Source organism: Anser anser (genome assembly GCF_964211835.1).
Source record: "Anser anser genome assembly, chromosome: 27".
Classification (NCBI taxonomy): domain Eukaryota; kingdom Metazoa; phylum Chordata; class Aves; order Anseriformes; family Anatidae; genus Anser; species Anser anser.
Window position 1 is genome coordinate 1714538 of NC_139748.1, and position 17876 is coordinate 1732413.

A 17876-nucleotide genomic window follows, 5' to 3' on the forward strand; every position below is an offset into this window, starting at 1 on the left:
TCATTTTCTGATACAGGTTTATAATGAATTTTGACTTAAAATAATAAGCAGTATACACAACATACAAGTGAGTTTTACATAGAGATGCTGTTGTACCAATCAACTTCTGAACCTACCAGTAAGTTCACAGATTCTGTTTGCTTTCTCTAGCCCTCTGTGTCTGCAAACGTCTATGGATAGCCTTTGTCTTCTTGCAGTCATTCAGGCTTCAGTTGACAGTTCACAACTCTGCTCGTCATCCTCACTGGGGAGATGGGAGAAGACTGTGCAGGAGTTGTTCTCGTTCAGCGAGCGTCAGTAGTGCAGCTGGGGTCAGTAATGCCAGGTCTGCTCGAGGGAAACATGGAGATCTTGAACTTAAGAATTTGCAACACCCTTCCTCTGGCCTTGCAAAAAAAAAAAAAAAAAAGTAAAAGCAAGAGTGCTTTCTGCAGGAGTTTATTATTCTGAACTAGTGTTGTTTTGCTGGTGAAACTTCACTGTAAATTCTCTGGCGAGATGCAGCATTCCTCAGGCATTGCATCCTGACAATGGGTTCTCCAAGTCTGTCAGGTGCACTGTCCCTTTGCAGAGATAACAACAGGCAACAGAAGTTTCACAGTTGAAGCAAGGATTGCGGACTCCTCCTAGGGAAGGGATTAGTTTTGCTGAGCAATGAGAAGGGTCCACAGTACCTCCTGGGAAATGTAGTCCTTTCTTTAGTGCTTTGCAGAATCAATTAAATAAAAGCCATGCAGTCGAACTACAGCTCCCAGAACGCCATGGCCCACGGGGCACAGGTGTTTTAGAAAATTGGAAAGGTTGTGGGGGGCTTTGCAGCTGACTCTTCCCTCTGCTGCTCTCGTCTCTTCAGGTCTGGTCCAACCACTCAGCCCGTTTTGGTGCTTTACACGTGTGCACGTCCACAGTGTCCTCGCACTCCTTGCAGCGCACGGCGCAGCACCAGTGGAACTTGCACTCGCACTTGGTGACGCGAGTGACGCGCGTGGTGTCGTACCCCCGCCCGCAGCACATCACCTCGCAGCCGTCTGTCCCGCGGGACATCTTGTTGCACACGCGACCTGCGGTGCCCAGGGAGCCTAGAGGAGGGAAGCGAGAGTCGGTCAGGCCCTTCCTCCTCCGCCTCCCTCGAGTGCTTCCTCCAGCCCCCCACCCGCAGCCGATATTTACCAGCTGAGCCCTCCGCAGGGCTCTTTTCTCGGCAGATGAAATCTCCCTGTTTCTGGTAGAGCACACCCGGATGCGCTGCGGTGTGTTGCTACACGAGGGGGCTGGGGGTGGTTGTGCAGCGTGTGCTTGCTCTGCTTTTGCAGCGTGGGTCGCACGCCTGGCCCGCGCTACCCCGGCACATGGCGCTGCCTCCAACAGGCAGGGCGGGCTCTGCCCCGTGCTGCCCTCCGTGCCTGGAGAAGGCCGGGGCTCAGCGTGTGCCCAGGAACAGGCCGACTGTGGCTGGGACAGCCAAAATGCCTCCTTCGTGTGGGCCTGCAGCTCGTTTTAGCAGGGCTGGAGCAAGCGGCTGCCTTCCCTGCCGAGCGCCTTTGTGCCGGCTGCCATGGGAACTGGGGAGCATCCCTGGCCCCAGCCGTGCTCTGGGCTCCGACAGCCATTGATCCTCCTTGCAGGGGCTGAGCAGAGACACTGCCTGCCCTGCCCCTCATCCCTGCCTCAGGCTGCGCTCAGAGATGCACCAGGCTGGCCCACCAACAGGCATTTAATTTAAGGGATCTTCGCTCAGCAGAAGAAAGGCTCTGTGATACACTAACTACAAGAGGCCTACAAGGGTCGGGTCTTTGGTATAACGCCTGGGGATTTTGGGCAAATCCCTTCCTGCTCTGTGCAGATGTGCACACCTCGGTGTGCTGTGGGGACGTGGCACAGTGACCACCAGCACCCCTCAGGGCCCTGGGGGTGCCCAGCCCCTGCTGCCCAGGCTTGGCTTGGGAGCTGACATCCCAGAGGAGTCTTGCCAGGCTGGACTGTTTGGGAGTTGCAGGCCTGCCAGGAGGGGAGGAAGAGCTGTTTTTAGGCATCATGGGTGCTTTCTTTTTTTTTTTACCTGCTGACTTGTCCATCACGCAGTAATCAGGTGAGTTCTCAAAATAGACCAGGTCAGTCTTTGTGGGCTTCCTGAAGTTCTTGTTGGCCACGGTGAAGCCGGTGCCGTCCTGGTTCATTATCACTTGGATGGCCCCGTTGTATTTCTTCCTTAGGTAATCCCCTGTTTTCCGAAAATCTGACATGGCCAGCCAGCAAGTCCTTAGTGTGCAGGAGCCGCTGACTCCGTGGCATTTGCACTCCAGCTTCAGGAAGCGTTTCACAGCCTGCGAGAAGAGGGAGGCCGTGAGGAGTGGCGGTCACCCCGCATCATCGCCCCCAGCCCTGCAGAACTCCTCAGCTCGGGGCTGCCCCGCTTCGGGCTCCCCGGTGCACGAGGGCAGCCTGCTCCCAGCCCCCTCCTTCAAACAGGCCACAGAGAGCCTGGGAAACGGCCATTTTGGCTACTGGTGGGGCCCCGGGGGCAGTGAGCTCTAGGAATCGGGCTTGGCAAAGGTGGGAGGGCTGCTGGCAGTGCAAGCCCTGCCTCTGACCACTGCGGGCCGAGGAGCGGTCCCAGGGTCACTGATGCCAGCTGGAGCCTGCGGAGAGGTGCTGGGGGGTGGGTGCCCTGTCTGACATGGCCTGTCCCCCCCCAGCCACCCCCCACCACCCACGGAGCAAGGAGCATCTCCCGGCGGCACTGCCGGGCAGTCCCCGTGGTGCGGAGGTGTCCCCGGCAGCGCCGCACTCACCATCCTCCCGCAGCGGTTGTTGTGCAGGTTCATCAGCGCCCGGGCGTCCTTCACTTTCTTCTCCTTGGCGTCCACGAAGGCTTTGGCGAAGCGGATCCCGTAGTTGATGTTGTCGCTGCAGCCGCCCCAGTCGAACTCCCCGCGCTCGTCCTTGGCGCGGCCCCGCTTGAGGGGGTCGCAGCCGCAGGCCTTCAGGTCCCCTTGGCTGCAGGCCCGCGTGATGGCGTACACCACCCCCGCCGAGGAGATGGCGTAGACGAAGGCGGCCTCCCTGCTGCCTGCAGTGCGGAGAGAGGGGACAGGGAGTGAGGGACAGGCTCATCCTAGGCATGGGCAGCCCTGGGGAAGGGGGCGCGGAACTGGCAGCACCTTCGGTAAAGATAAACTGAGTCCTACCCGTCCCTGCTGCCCGCACTGCTCAGCTCCGGCTTCCCCAGCACCCAGCCCAAGGGAAATTTTGTGCTGAGCTCACAGAGCAGCTGGGGGGGCTGAGCTGTGCTACTGAGCCGCTGCTTTGTTCCCTTACCCCATTCCCTTACCCCATCCCCTCTCCCCCCAGCAGCAGCTCCCGCTGGGTGCTGGCACCAGGCTGCTGACAGGGCTGCCGGCCCTGCCCCCAATGGCCCTGGCTCAGCCGGGCCCATGGGTGCTGAGGCCAACAGCCTGGAGGCTGCTGAGCACGGGCGGTGGCAGAGCCGGAGCATGCGGGGACAGGCGGCTCCCATGGGTGCTGCTGTCCCCGCAGACGGGACGGCTGCCACGGGGCTCCCCGCGCAGCCCAGAGTGCTGCCTGGCGCTCTGCATCTCTGCTTTGAGTTCGCAGCTGTTTTTATAATGTTGTAAAAGAAGCTGCAAATCAAAACCATGTTAGTCTTCATTTTGAGAGCCTTTGAAAGCAACTTCAAAGGGAACAGAGCTCTCTCTGGGCCTGGCAGGATGGGGCTACGGAGAGGAGCTTTCATCATCCCCTGTCCTCAGCATCCAGGAGGGGATGTGGGGCTGGAGCGGGGATGTGGGGCTGGAGCAGCGGTGGGACGCGGGGGCCAAGGCCGAGCAGGTCGCAGCATGGTGGGGTGAGCACCTCAGCCTGGTGCTCACAGCTCCCCCCTGCCAGCTCCGCTCTGAGGCTGCTCCGGGCCTGCCCTGCCCACGCTGCCCCCGGCCTGCCCCGCTCGCCAGCCCCCGCCAGCTGGGAGCGAGCCCCCGGCGCCCTCCCCGCTCACGTGTCCTCCAGATGAGCGGCTCCCGGTGCGTCAAAGCTGTTCCTGCTCCCAGCCGCGTTTGATTTGGGGCGGCGTGGCTGGATGTGCCCCGGCCCATCACGTCCTGGGGAGCAGCATCTGCGCTGCAGCGGGGCACCACGTGCGCTCCCTGCGCTCCTGCTCACTGCGGGAGCCCTCACAGTGAACAGCGGGAGCCACGTGGTGATTTCTGCTCTGGGAGTGCTCCCCTCCCCATTCCTGCCCCCATTGTGCCCTTCCTTTTCATTCCTTGGGTACAGCCCTGCTTTTGTAGAACAAAACATGCCCCGTGGTCTGGAATGGGAAATACAGATGGGCAATACCCAGTCCCTGGGTATCCTTTAGCAAGCACCAGTGGAACTTGCACTTGGTGATGTGAGTGACGCGCGTGGTGTCGTACCCCCGCCCGCAGCACATCACCTCGCAGCCGTCTGTCCTGCAGGACATCTTGTTGCACACGCGACCCGCTGTGCTTTAGCAAGCATACCTCATGATTCCCCACCCAGCCCCTGACTGAGTCCCACCTGGTGAATTTTGACGCCAGGGACTTGGAGCTGAGCCTGGCTCAGCGAGCGAGGTCCCAGCCTGCAGACGGGGACGGGCGGGTGGCCCCAGGGTCTGCAGCGGGGCTGCTGGCGCCTTAAGCGCCCCGCTCCACCTTCAGTGCTTCGCGGGCACCGTGTCGGTGTCCCTGTCCTCACCTGGAGCCGGGAGGGACCCTCCTGGTCCCTGCCCTCCCTGCAGCGCTGGCGTCTGCCCTGTGGCTGCCGTCCTTCTGCAGGTCGAAGCCCAAAGCAGTGGCTGGAGCCTGAGCTCTGCCTTGCCTCCCTTGCCATGCAAGGGAACAGCGAGTTCCCACGTGAACTGCTGATTCCTGGCCAACACTGCTCTCCAAATATTTATATATCCCATTACTGTTTACATATGAGCCTGTTCTCCGGAGGTGTCTCCTCCTTCCCCCTTCTCCCCCAGTGCTCCCCCTGCTCCATCTCATCTGGTGCAGCTATTTCAAAAGCAGTGGTCTGCTCCCATTACTGCTTGATTAATTTACAGGGAAAGGCAAAGCTCTCCTCCGGCAGTAACCCAAGCCACCGGGCACGGCAGCGAGCGGGAGCAGAGATGCTCCCAGCCACACACTGAGGCCAGGCACGGTCCCCAGGCCTCCAAGCGGGTGGCAGCGGGAGCGGGGACAGCGTGCGGCAGTGCAGCTGGGTGCCTGCGGGGCCCTCCCCAGGGACGAAGAACTTTTATCCCACCATGGAAGAACTTTTATCCCACCCCCCCTTTTTTGTGACATTTTCAAAATGTTACTGCTAAACAAGTGGCGTCCGTAGCCACCTGTATCTGCATTTCCCGTCACGGCGCAGACGTCCCCGGCTGGGGGCAGAGGGCACGGGGCAGCACCTACTTCGCAGCATGACCCTGCCGAAGACGGTGTGGTCCCGGTCCAGGGTGCTGCAGTTCCAGCGGTGGTGGCGGAATTGGTGCTGGCACTCCCGGATCCACTCCTTGGCTCCCTCCCCGACCGACTGCATGATGTCGGGGTACCTCTGGCACAGCTGCCGCTGCTTGTTCACCAGCCCGGGGATGTTGTCGCAGATCACCCTCGCGCCCAGCGCCCCGATGTACCTGCAGGAGAGACGGGGCCGGCGTTAGCGCCTTGTGCTCGGGGGCTGGAGGTGCGGGGTCTGGGGATGTTCTGCGAAGGGGAGTCCCCAGGGGCAGCGGAGGAACTCTCCCAGCCTCCATCCCTCCATCCCAGCCCCGCGCTGCAGCCCGGCCCTGCTGAGCACAGCGGGATGGAGCCGAGCTGGGGCCGGCAGGGCCAGCACTGGAGCGGCTCCGCGATGCCACCCGCTCTCCCCTCCGGCTGGGGCACTGCGCGGGGACGGGGGTCCATGGCACCGGCAGATGATGGACACCACTGAAGATGGACATCCAGGGCTAGGCTGCATCCCCCGTCCTGCCTGCGTGCTGCCTGCATCTCGGCCTCCTGCCGTGCAGCAGGGGGGTGGGCAGGGGTTTCGTGCAGAAAGACAATGTGCAAACACGGCCTGGTGCGGCTCGCTGAGCCCAACGGGCAGCCTTCCATGGAACTGAGGGGGATCCTGACTTCTTCCGCACCCAGCAGCCCTTGCTGCTGCCTCGGGCCAGCACGGACAATGGAGGCGAGGTGGAATTTTCCATCCCCATCCAGCCCCTGCCTCCGCCGCCTGCTCACCCCAGCCAGCCGCAAGGCTGCTTTGTGCCGGAGAATGATTTTTGCCACATACCACGGAGCTGTGCTTCTGGCTGGAAGGGAAGAGGTTTGGGTGGGATTCAACTGTTTCAAACCCCCAGTATGGAAATAAGACCCTCCCTTTAATAATAATAAAAAGCAATAAACTTGGGCAATATTTCATTGTCTCTCTCTCTCTCTCTGGCTATGTTCTATCATTTCTATCAGCCTCACAGATAGCTCAGGAAAGCCCTGTGAACACAGAAAGCAATGGGATCTTTTCCCTTTTTTAAAATATTTTGTTTAAATGCTGGCAGAAGCACAAGGTCATCTCAGGCTGGAGCTGAGGATAACAAACCCAGCTCCCCATGGCTTTGTGAGCCACGGCGCCGAGGGCCGGCGAATGTTACTTCTGCAGCCCTGCCCGCCAGCCTCTCCTCGCGCAGCAGTGGTGGTGGGTCCCTCACAGCCCTCCCCAGTGTCCTTTGCCCACCAGCAGTGGGGGCTCCCCGTGGCAGAGGAGGAGGAGGAGGAGGAGGGTTGGAGGCCGCATGCGCCTGGTGCGATGGCGGGGGCACTGCGGGATCTTGGCCGTGCCTGGCCCAGCTCAGCCTGCTTAGTCCCAGGTGGGGACAGGGACGTGCATGTGTCCCTGCCGGGGATGGAGATGTGCACGTGGCCCTGCTGGAGCTGCCCGGGGCTGGGGGCTGGTGGGGGGGGCTGCAGTGGGTGCAGCGGTGCTCTGGGAGGAGGCTGTGACAGAAGCCGCAGCTCATCCTCACCGGGGGGGAGAAGAGATGCAGGGAAAGCTGGAGGAGGTGAAAGGCTCCTCGATGGGGCCCTCCCCATCAGTTGGCGCAGGGGGGACGTCAGCAAGGGCTCTGCCTGATGCCGGGCAGGGGAGGGGGTTCCACTCCACTCCAGGGATCCTGGGGACACAGCGGTGCCGAGCACCAACCCAGGGACCCAGACCCAGGGAAACCTTCCAGAAAAGGTAAACACCAGGCACTCCCCTTTTTACACACTGAGCTAATTACTTCTCCTGTTATTAATTCTTCTGCCAAATATCCAGATCCAAGCAAATGCTATCAGCAAGAAAGTGGAAGGAGGGCACAGGAGGAGGGCAGAGACACCTGCCTGCAGCAAGCACCTCGCTACTGTCCACGGGGCAGACATCCACCTGTTCTGCTCTGGTTGTGGCTGCACACCACTGGCAGATGATCTGCAGCGGTACCTGCAGGCCTTCACCTGCAATTATGTACTGAAACCCTTCCCAGAATGGCTGTGGCACTGGAAGTGGCATGGCACAAGGGAAGACAATTCCTCTTTTGTCTTGGAAAGCCCACAGTTATAGCGGCGAGCCCTAGCGCTTCCATTTCGTGGGAAAGTCTCCAGTGGGGTTCGGTTACTCTGAAATAGAGCGAGACAAGAACATCGAAAAATTTCCTGCCAAGCAGAATTCTGGGAGGGAAAAAAAACACAACAAACATTTATTTTGGATTGATTAAAGCATCCCTTCTGATCTTACTTCTAAAAATCTATGACATTTCAAAAACATTGAAATAGGAAATAAAAAGGATGTTCTGAAAAGTCCCCAGCTGCCTTATCAGAATGGTCTGCTTCATTTTTTAGAAATGAAGTTGTGCTGGAAGTGGCAAATTTCTGTGAAGTGTTTTACTCTTGGGGAATCTGCATTTTACAGCCGGAAAAAACTACCCCAAACTTCAGAAACAGCTGCGAGAGCAAAGTGCTGCTACGTCCTTGGGGACTGCTCGGTCCTGGGCTTCTGGGTGCGGAGAAGCACAGGTGATGGAGAGAGGCAGGGCATGTCCCCGTGGGCATCCTGCAGCAAGGAGGGGCCAGGGCAGAGGGTGGGAATGGTTAATTATGTGCAGGTGGGGATAAGGAGCCCTGCAGTGTCTGCAGAGCCCCTTGCTACAGACAGAGGGGTTTGCTCAGCTCAGGCCTGGGGGCTGGCACCGATCCCTCTGATGGCCTGATACCATGCTGTGTGCTGCGTTTCCCGTTTGCTCCTGGAGCTCAGCTCCCAGTGGTGCTGGGAGGTGGGTGCGGAGCGGTGCAGGGAGCGCTGTGCTGCTGCTCGCCCTGCTGCACCTCCGCGCCGCCCGCTCGGCGTCGGTTCCTGCAAGGAGCGACCCGCGCAGCACCAGCACGGACCAGACTTGGTGCTCCACAGGCAAGTGCTTCCCGAGCCTGGGTGGAGAGGAGGTAAAGTGGTCCCAGCTTCCTGCTATCTTTTCTCTTCTCTGCAAGTAAATCTGCTGCACGCAGGCAGCCGGCGATGCAGCTGAGGCGAGCCGAGCTCTTTCTCAATAGCCTGCAAGCGCTGGCTGCTGCGGTGCATTGCGAGAACAGGAGACAACTGTCACATGTTGGCTCCCAGTTGTTTTTCTTACTCTAAGAGTCTGCTGACTTCTACTCTTGTAAACAAGGAGAAACCTAAATTGCTTCTAAGATAAACATGCAAATCGGAGGCAGACGCATCTATTTACTTGGCAGCATGCATTTTGTGCTAACCCCCTCCCAATGCTTGCCCCTGCGTTGTGTGCGCTCTGCTTCCGCGCTTCCCATGACAGCGTGTTGGCTCCCCAAAGGGCTCGTGGGCTCCTTGGGGTGCTCTCGCGGAGCTGTGTGGCCCACGCCACTTCTTTGCCCTCAGTTAAGGCTGCTCTGGTGCAAAGTCTCAGCAGCTCAGAGTTCTCCTACCCGCTGCTGCTCCCCTCCCTGCAGGGTAAGGGGGCATTTGTGCCACTGCGCGCTGGCTGCAAGGTCTGGGGATGTGCTGCACAGTGTCCCCGGGACCAGAGGTCCATACGCCTTGCTCTGACTTCATCTGCCTGGTGTTTGGAAACCTCTTTCTGGATCGATAAATTGTGCTTTTGGCACCAGCCCCCTGTTGTTGAGCTCTTTAGCGAGAAAGACCAGAAGTCTGAGGAGAAGGGCTGGCTCCCAGGCGTGGCAGCGCGCAGACCGAGAGCTCCGCCAGAGTCCAAGGCACCCGGCAATAGGCAGCTGGGAACCTCTCCCGCTGGAGCGAGCGAAGCTCTGCCTCAGCCTGTTCCATTGCCGCACAACCCTTTTGGTAAGGAAATTTCTCCTAATTTTACTTAATTCCTAATCGCTCCCCACCAAGGCAACAGCAACAGTGCAAGCCTGCTCTGTGCACCGAGCTCCCAGTGAGGGCGAGGGGCTCCTGGGGGGTCGTGCCTTTGTCTGGACCCCGCAGCAGGTATCTGGTGGGAAATGGCTCCTGGAAAACGAGTTCTGAAGAAAGAAAATGCTTCATGGGAATGGGTAAATTTCAGAGGACCCAGAACTTGCTACAGTTTGTAACATCTCTGTAAGGTCAAGGTGCTGTTGAGAAATATGAGTGTTCTAATTCAATTTCTAATGAAAATAATATTAGACACTGCTGTATCTAATGTTTTATATGGCACTAAAAAACAAACAAACAAAAAAAAACACGCTATTTGAGCTTTACTTAGTTTCAAGAGGGAAAGTTTTGGAATTGCCATTCTAAGGCAAATCTCAAAATTTTATTTTTTTTGTGCTCTGCTTTATAATTAAAGCAACTGTTGAAATGTTGGGAGTTCCCACTGTGGGGAATCAGGGTTGCACCAATACCATTAAAGGCACAATTCTGAATTAGAATAATCATAGGTTAAATTTACCCTGGGAGTGGGATGCCCACGTGAGCAAGTTTGACGATGCAGGAGAAGAGGATGCTCAGAGGATCCCCACCGCTCCTCGGGGCAGCTCGGGGAGATCCTAAGCGAGGGCAGCGGCTGCTGCTGCCTGCTTTGACATGCAGGGAGCTGAGGCATGAGGCTTTTTCTTTGTCGTTTGTTAATGCAGAGAGAGTTAATGGCTGAAAAATGATGGCGGGTTAAAGTTTCCTCCTGAAGATCCCGAAACGCCTTGCAAAGTATTTGTAGCTGCTGTGCAGGGTGGGAACAGAAGTGCCCGGGGGCAGACACGGCAGCACAAAGCCTGCTCCTGACAGTCGCAGCCAGCTCTGTGGCTCTGAAATCGTGGAGAGATGCTGCTCCGACCTGGAGGAGCTGGGAGCAAGGTCTCCAGGCAGGAGGCAGGCTCGGCTCCTCCATCCCATCTAACAGCCTCTGACCTGAGGAGCTGCCACTCGTGGCCTGGCCTCTCCCACCAAACACAGGGCGCTCGCCGCTTGCTTAAGACAGTCGGGTCAGCTTAAACCCCAGGACCCCCTGCTACCAAAGTTGCTCCCCGTGCTTTCCTGCAGGCTCCCTCCCTGTCCCTGCAGGGACACGGGCAGCTGCACACTGCTGCGGAGCAGTGCTCAGGGCTCTCCATTTGCCAGACCACGTTTAAAACAACAACAACCACCAAAAAAAGCAAGCGAGGCAGCCGAGGAATTGTTCCCAGCCACGTGTTAGGCATGCCTCTGAACCTGATATCCCCGATGGCCAGCGGGTGGGCGCCCGCTGCCGTGCCCTTGCCTGGGCTCTGCCCCTGCAGGCGGGGGCCAGGAGGTGCCTGGCACAGGGTGGCTCTGCTGCTGCCCTCTGCTCCCGGGGCACCGCTGCTGATGGGGAGCTGAAAGCACCGCCTGGCTCGTCTGGGCTCTCGAGTGCTGCTGGAGTCCTTCCCCTGGGGAAGCCAATTCATTTCCCCACTGCTCTCGTGAGCATGCTGGTAGTCCTGAAAGATCGACTTGGGAGCCAAGCTCTGTTGGCTTCTGTTCTCTTACCTTCCCAAGGAGTCGATACGAAATGTGTGTTTTGGTGGGAGGATGGAGAGCCCTAGGCAGCTCTCAGTTGGGAGACAAACCTTCCAGATAGGATCAAATCCAACATCCCTGTCTCTCTATCTGATAAAGAGCAAATTCCGGAGAGCCTGACAACATTTCGCCTCCCCAAGTGCTTTGCATACTTCCCATGGAGATTGTGCTTTCCTTCCCCTGCTCTCCGTGGCTGTGGGTGGACAATTTATAGCCAATTGCAAAGCACTTTGGGTTGCAAGGTGCTATAGACATTTGAGATATTATTTTATTATTGTAAACTCTGAGTATTTTATTAAGCCCCACTGGGAACAGGGCCATCCTGGCCTGCTGGAATTGTTAACGCCTTGGAATGATTAATAGTCCTAATTTCCTCACTTAGAGCCACTACTCTGTATGTTGAGAGCGTTAGTCTCACTTGAATGGTTTTTAATATCATAATGCTGGGCCACTACCAGTGCCATTCAAGTACTTCTCATTTTCTGCGTTGTGATCTCTTTTCTTGTGTGCCACCCTTCTTCCCTGTCGTGTGCCTTCAATTCCTTGCCGGGGTCCCCGCCCTGGGACCTCCCCATGCCGGGGACGAGGCTGCCCTGGGGGCGGTGGGACACGGGCGGTGCTGGGTGCGCCTGTGGAGCTGGTGGGGGGGAAATTAGGAAAGCTGAGGGAGAAAAGGGCCCCAGTGCCTTCTGAAATAACGGCCGCAACCGAGCACTGTGGTGGGGGAAAGCTGTTCCTCTGACAGATGCCAGCTGACGTAGGAACACAATCCAAAGTGCTCATCAAATTATGCTTTATCCTTTCAAGTAACAACTTCTTTTTTCCCCTCCCCAAATCCCAAAGCGCTTTGCCAAGAAGTGCAGAGGCAATGCAATTGCTGGTGGCAAAGAAGCTTCTCTTGTCCTTGGCGTATCGCGTGTGCTGGGGCGAAGGCTGCTCGGAGCAGGGGATGCCTGTTTTAGCAGGCCCGGCACGGTCTCACCTCACGGTGGTCTGTAGGTGCTGCTGAAATTGGTATTAGTAATAGTAAAAGCTAACGAGTTTGGAAAAGCAGAAGGATTCTTTTTTCTTGTGCGTTTCTTTTTTAAGAGACACTTCCTATAGGTGAAAGTGACCCTAATGAAAAATGAACTAAGAAATACAATTAGGATTATTATAACTAAGTGGAGTGACTGAGAGAACCCATCTGTTCCAATATACTCTCAACGGAGAACACCAGGACTACTACAGAGGCCACGGAGTTCATTCTCCATCAGTCTGATGTTACTCTAAAACTTATTTTTCAAAGCGAGGGCTCCCTGGATGGCTGGGGCTACGAAGCACTTGGGGATAAAGACTTCCTGGTTGCTGACCTCCCGCTGTTAATACCGAGCAGAGCACTTTGCCAGGATGAGCGCTGGGCCCCCCCCAGACCCCTGTGCGCTGCTCGCCCTCCCTGGGATGGCAGCTCCCGTCCCAGGAACGTGCCTGGGACAGCCCCGGAGCTAAGCCCATGGGACGGAGCTGGGCTGCCGCAGGAGCAGTGTCGGAGGGAAGCAGCTGGTGCAGGGCAGCATCGGGGCCTCCGGAGCCACCGGCCTCCGAGCCGCTGCCACAGCCTCTGTCAGCAAGGTCCGGAGAGGTCGCTGAGGATCTGCCCGCCCGAGGCTGGCACCGAGGGGAGCCGGCAGTGCCCGCGCTCCCCCAAAGGGTTACGCCGGCTGCCTGGGAGGCTCGTGCATGCAGCTGTCTTTCCCTTGGCTTAATTTCAAACATTCCTATTGATGCTATTTCCCCTCCCACACACCTCAGTGTGATGCCTGTTTAAACGAGCGCCTCGCTCGTATATCCGATAACCGCGCCGACACGTGGCTCCATTTCTCCATCACTCTTTGTGCCCATCCACGGCACCTGGACCAGGACCCAGCACTGGTGCTGGGACTGAAACGCACGGCAAGCCCTGGAGATGAGCAGCAGCAGAAACCACTGCTGCTGCCTCCCTGCTGCGGGGACGGCGTCCCCGTCCCCACGTACTGTGCCTGTGGCTTCGTCAGGCACTGGGCAAGGGCTGGGCACCCGCTCCTGGGGCTACTCCAGCACGGAGAACATAATGCATGCTTTCTCCACAAAGTGTTTTTTTTCTGCCCTCGGCACGTTTTTCCCTGCCTGTGATCCCCGGGCCCCTTGGCAGGCCAAGGCAGGGAGCCGACACGTGGCGCTGGCTGCCTGGCGGGACAGAACATCCCCCATGACGCCCGCCTGGGTACCGTGCCCCGTGCCCAAACGCCGTGCTCCAGGCCCTGACCTGCCCCAATCCCAGCAGAGCCCCGTGTGCGGCCAGATCCTGCGCGCTGCTCGGCCCCAGCGCAAACTCGCGCCGCTCTTCCTTCCCCAGATTTGTTTTATCTCTTTGGGAGCCTGATGCCTCCCATCTGCTCCAATGCCAGATGAAATTAAATATTTGTAGTTTCCAAGGGCTGTGGTTAGCAATAAACAAGTTAGCTAACGAGGATTTGGTGTGTCTGGGAGGTGGGGGGGATTCATGTGGGTTTGCAGGCAAGCGGGTACGTGTGAGGGTGGGGTGCGCGGGGTGTGTGTGTATACAGCTTTGTGTACATTCTTCGTTAACCAAACCTTCGGTCTGAAATGGCTTTCCACACTAGAGCAACCAGCGGGGCTCTCAATAGCGAGTAAACTCTACTTAGTTATTTACACCAAGTTTGTTTATTGCACAGTTTATGTTTATAAGCAACATTTGTCTAATCTTCCAAATCTTTCGGAAGGAATTTTGGAGGCCGCTTTTGGGGCCTGACGCTGCCTCGCCGTGCGACCGGGCCTGTGCTGGGCACGGCTCCCTGCCGCCCGGCCCCACGCCGCGGGTGATGCTGCGCTCCCTACCCTTGGACGCACTCAAGTGTAAACGGGATTTAGGGATTTTCCCGTTGCATTCCTTTTTAATTTCTGTCTGTGTTTCAGCTGGTATTTGGTTGCTAAGTAACATTTTATAGTTTGGGAGCTTTCTGCATGGATGCTGCTCCCCCAGCCACGTCCGTCCCAAGGCCGCTGGTGGTCCTGGCAGCGCCGCCCCGGCACCCGCCCCAGCCCTCGCCCCCGCTCCTCTCTCCCGCTACGAGCCCGAGCACACGCACGTCCACGGACACTTTTTCTAGCACCAAAGTTCACCAATTCCTGAAGTTTTTTGTGAGGTGGCGGGGGCCATGCCTGACGTCACCAAAAATTAATAATTTGCAGTTGTTTAGAAGAAACATTTGGTTGATATTTCCTTTCCATGTACTCTGATCAGAAGTGACCCAGTTTTTTCTATTAATCTACTTTAAAACTTGACTCTGAAAATGAGAAGCATTTCCTCTATTTCCACAAGTTTATTGTGTGTGAATCCCTAGAAGAATTTGGCAATAATAATAAAAATAAGGAACGATGATGCACCACCAAATGTATTTACTGTAATATCAGTAGTGCTAAAGATGTGCTTGGAAACCTATGCAAATCACTGAACAACTTTTTCCCAAACCACAGCTGGTTGAAGCCATTTTCAGCAAAACACAATTTCATCTAAACACGCTGTTTGATCAGAACCGACATGTACAGCAGGCAAGCATTTGTTTCAGTGAAGGTTTTCAGAGGAATGCTCTGGTCTAAAAAAAAAAAAAGAGAGAGAGAGAAAGTACAACCAAACATGTGAACTTCTGAGTTTAACATATTTGGTTTAAATTAAAAAAAAAAAAAAACCTCATATTTAAGGACACTGGGACTGATTCTGCTTTATGGAAGAGGTCCAAAGAAGTGTGCTGGGCTCCTCCATGGCTTAAGGAGCCCACCGGGCTGGGTGGGGGCACTGCCCCGCTCCCCGGCTGAGCCCCTGCCCCCATCACCAGGTTGCCCCGGCTCCTCTTTCTCCCTCAAATGAGAGGCTGCCAACCGGGGAGTCAGCCTGCAAGCTGAGAACACGAACTGCTGTGCGAGCTAAATCTAGCTTCCTACAAATAAGCCGCAGCTACCGAGGCTTAAAGCGTGGCTGGTTTTGCTCCCGCTTGCTGGGGAGAGGCGCGCATTTGGAGCTGGGGCCCACACCATGGTCATCGTGGGGAGAAGTGGGGTACAAAAGCAAGGAAAATGTTTTTTGTGCTGTCCCTAAAGAAAGGCTTTACTCTTGTGAGCTGGTATCGGGGTGCCTTAGCAGAACTGTTCAGCTCTGGGCAGAGGGCTTTGTGACCGTGCCGTAGCCTGGTCTTTTTCCAGTTGCTTTACCCTGCGCACCTACTCCTGTGCTCCAGCAGCTTCCCTCTCCTTCTCCTGCCTCCTTGGTAATGAAGAGAAATATTTCAACTTCCCCACTACCCTAAGACTCTTCCTTCCTCAGCTTTTAGCATATCAGCAACATCACCTTCCGCGCAGATGTTGTCCTGCCTTCGCCAGCCCTGATGGGTGGGGGCGGACAGCGGCTGGAAGCCAGGCCAGTCCTGCATCAACCTGATCCCCGCGGCCGGTGACTCGTTTTTCTCAGCCGGTGATTTCGGTTCCACGGGGGCCGATCGGGCTGCAGGAGGTCTCCCGGGGCAGTGCCGGGAATGGCACCCCTGCCGCCAGCTGGGCTCCGGGCTGCCCCTGCTGCGCCGCTCCCTTCCCCTTCTTCCCCTCCTCTCCCCCTTCCCTTTCCCCTTTTCCCCTCTCCCCGTCCCGGGAAGCTCTCGGCGAGAGCCTCGGAGCGCTCCCAGCCCCGGGCCGTGCTCAGCGGCACTTAACGAGCTCCAGAACCACCGGTCCCCCCTCGGTGTCAGATGGATTGAATTTGATTAAATTCGGCTTCATCCACCGCAATGTGCTAATGATGACGGGATTGGCGCGTAAATTGGTGTTTTGCACAAGGTTAGAGAGGGCTGTTACAGGACGGGAGGATACCGAGAACTTTTCTGCAGCAAAGGTGGTTTTTTTCCTCCCCCCTTGAGTGTTACTGAGCTGTTGAAGCGGCACAGGCTTACTTGAAAAACTTCCCATTCCCAGTTTTCCTAATTACTCTCGCTCTGCAGACATGAATTTTCATTGTTACAGGAATTCGGACAGAAGGAGATTAATTTCTAGGAGGCTGCGTGGCTCCTCTCGCCACAGCTCCTCTGGCATTTTCTATGGCATCACTTCCAGCTGTCACGGAGCCTTATCGCCTTCCAGTGAGGGAGAGCAGTGCCCCGGGAGCCCACGAGCAGCCACCGTGCAAGTGCCGGGGCGACAGTGCGGCCCGGAGGGGCTCGGGAGAGCCAGGCTGCTCTCGGCCCGCAGCGGGTTAAGCGGGGCAGCCCCATCTCCCCCTGCCCGCGCTGCTTCCCAGCTGCAGCCCGTGCCGAGGGGACCGATCCTGCTCTGCCCTCGCTGCCTTTGAAAGGGCCGGGCGGCGGAGCGGGCTCCCGGTGCTCGGCTCCCCGGCAGACCCCGCGGGGTTCTCCCCGAGGGCCGCGCAGGTGGCGGCGCGGAGCCCGGCGGGACCGGACCCGTCCTGCGTGGGACCCCCGGGGGAGCCGGGGCTGCCCGGCCCGGCCCGGTCCCGCAGCGCTGCCCGGGGCCCCGCGGCCGCTTCCCGGCCCCCGGCCCGGCTCCCCCCGAGCGCCGCGGCTCGGCTCCGCTGCCGCCCGTCGGGGCGGCTGGGGCCGGGCTCTCCCGTGCCGGCGGGACACTCACCACCACGAGGAGTCGGCGCGGGGCGGCAGGGCGAGCAGGATGAGGACGAAGGGCAGGTAAATCCGCGGGGCCGCGCCCGCCGTCCGAGGGAAGGCTCCGCACTCCGCACGCCCGGGGGCCACGGCAATCCCAGGAGGCGCTTCCAGGCGGTTTGTGCTCAGCATATCTCTGCGCGGCGCGCTCCGGCCGGAGGAACGAGCGGGGCCGGGGGCCCGCCCGCGCTCCCCTCGGGCGACGGCGGTGCGGGCGCCGAGCCGTGCCCGTCACTGCCCCGGTGCGCGGTTCCCGGCTCCGCGCGGCTGAGCGAGCCCCGGCTGCGCCCCCGCGCCCGGGAGCATGCTGCTGCGGGGGTGGGCGGCGGGGCTCCTCGGGGGGGGGCGGGGGGTTCCCGGGGCTCAGCGCCCCCCGAGCGGAGCGGGGCGGGCGGCGGGGCCGGGCCGGGCCATGGAGGGCTGCGCGCGGAGGGCGAGGACGCACTGGGGATGGGAGCGCGGGGGCCGCGGCCAAATATTGACAGCTCGCGGCGGGCTGCGGGCTCTCATTGGGCAGAGTCAGAAGCGCGGAGCCGCGGCTCCGGCCGGACCGACCCCCGCCTCCCCGAGGGCACGGCGGACAGCCCCCTGCGGGCCCCTGCCCACCGCCCGCCGCCCCGCGGGGCAGCTCCGGCCGCCGCGCCCCCCGCCCGCGCTCCCGCGGCCGCCCCGTCGGGGTCCGCCCGGGGCAGGGGCGCAGCGGCCGGGCGGGATGCTCGGGGCCGCCGCCGGCTCCTGCCGCGCTCGCCCCCGCCAGGTGTCACTGCAGGGTGGGAAACGGCCGCCCGGACCCCGCTCCGCGCCTCTCCGCGCCCGCGGGGCGGGTCCGGGGCAGCGCCGTGCCCGCGGCTTCCCCGGGCCCCCGCGCTCTGGAGCGGGGCCGGGTGCGCGCCGGGGGCCGGGGCAGGGCGCAGCCCCCGCGGGGACGCGCAGCCCCCGGGCAGCGCCGCTCGCCCTCCCCGTGCGCGGGCACCGCCGGCCCCCGGCTGCAGCCCGCCCCGTCGGGCCGCGTTTGGCGGCTGCGTGCGCCCGGCGGGCCTCTGCCCCCTGGGGGGGGGTCTCCCATCTCTGCTGGGTCCCTGGGACTGCGGGACAGGGAGGGCTGGCGGAGGAGCTGCCCTTGACTCTAAACTCTCCTTCCTCCCC

The 17876-nt window shown here is 59.2% G+C and overlaps 2 protein-coding genes across 9 annotated transcripts in view; one reads left to right on the top strand and one right to left on the bottom strand.

Moving 5' to 3' along the window:
* WNT2B (Wnt family member 2B) lies at positions 1 to 17352 on the bottom strand. Its single transcript, XM_083812406.1, has 5 exons — positions 16699 to 17352; positions 5442 to 5662; positions 2793 to 3070; positions 2060 to 2324; positions 1 to 1079 (listed from the first exon to the last, which is right to left on the bottom strand). Exons 1-5 carry the CDS (start codon positions 16860 to 16862, stop codon positions 850 to 852), a joined length of 1158 nt encoding a protein of 385 aa, XP_083668532.1. The 5' UTR covers positions 16863 to 17352; the 3' UTR covers positions 1 to 849.
* Positions 15861 to 17876, top strand: part of LOC310887016 (uncharacterized protein) — a 25256-nt gene continuing 23240 nt past the window's right edge. For 3 of the 8 annotated variants that reach the window (XR_014575589.1, XR_014575590.1, XR_014575591.1), the window contains exon 1: positions 15906 to 15949. The gene's annotated coding sequence lies outside the window, so the exon portion shown is untranslated. Of the gene's footprint in view, positions 16755 to 17876 lie in introns of all 8 variants that reach the window. The other 5 variants (XR_014575585.1, XR_014575586.1, XR_014575587.1 and 2 more) reach the window with 4 other exon arrangements.

Excerpts from the sequence above, each read along its gene's own strand:
- WNT2B (XM_083812406.1), bottom strand. The coding sequence starts at position 16,862 with ATGCTGAGCACAAACCGCCTGGAAGCGCCTCCTGGGATTGCCGTGGCC. Across the intron at positions 3,071-5,441 it reads CGGCAGGGTCATGCTGCGAA|GCAGCAGGGAGGCCGCCTTC; the intron begins GTAGGTGCTGCC and ends TCCGCACTGCAG. Across the intron at positions 1,080-2,059 it reads CGTGATGGACAAGTCAGCAG|GCTCCCTGGGCACCGCAGGT; the intron begins GTAAAAAAAAAA and ends TCCCTCCTCTAG.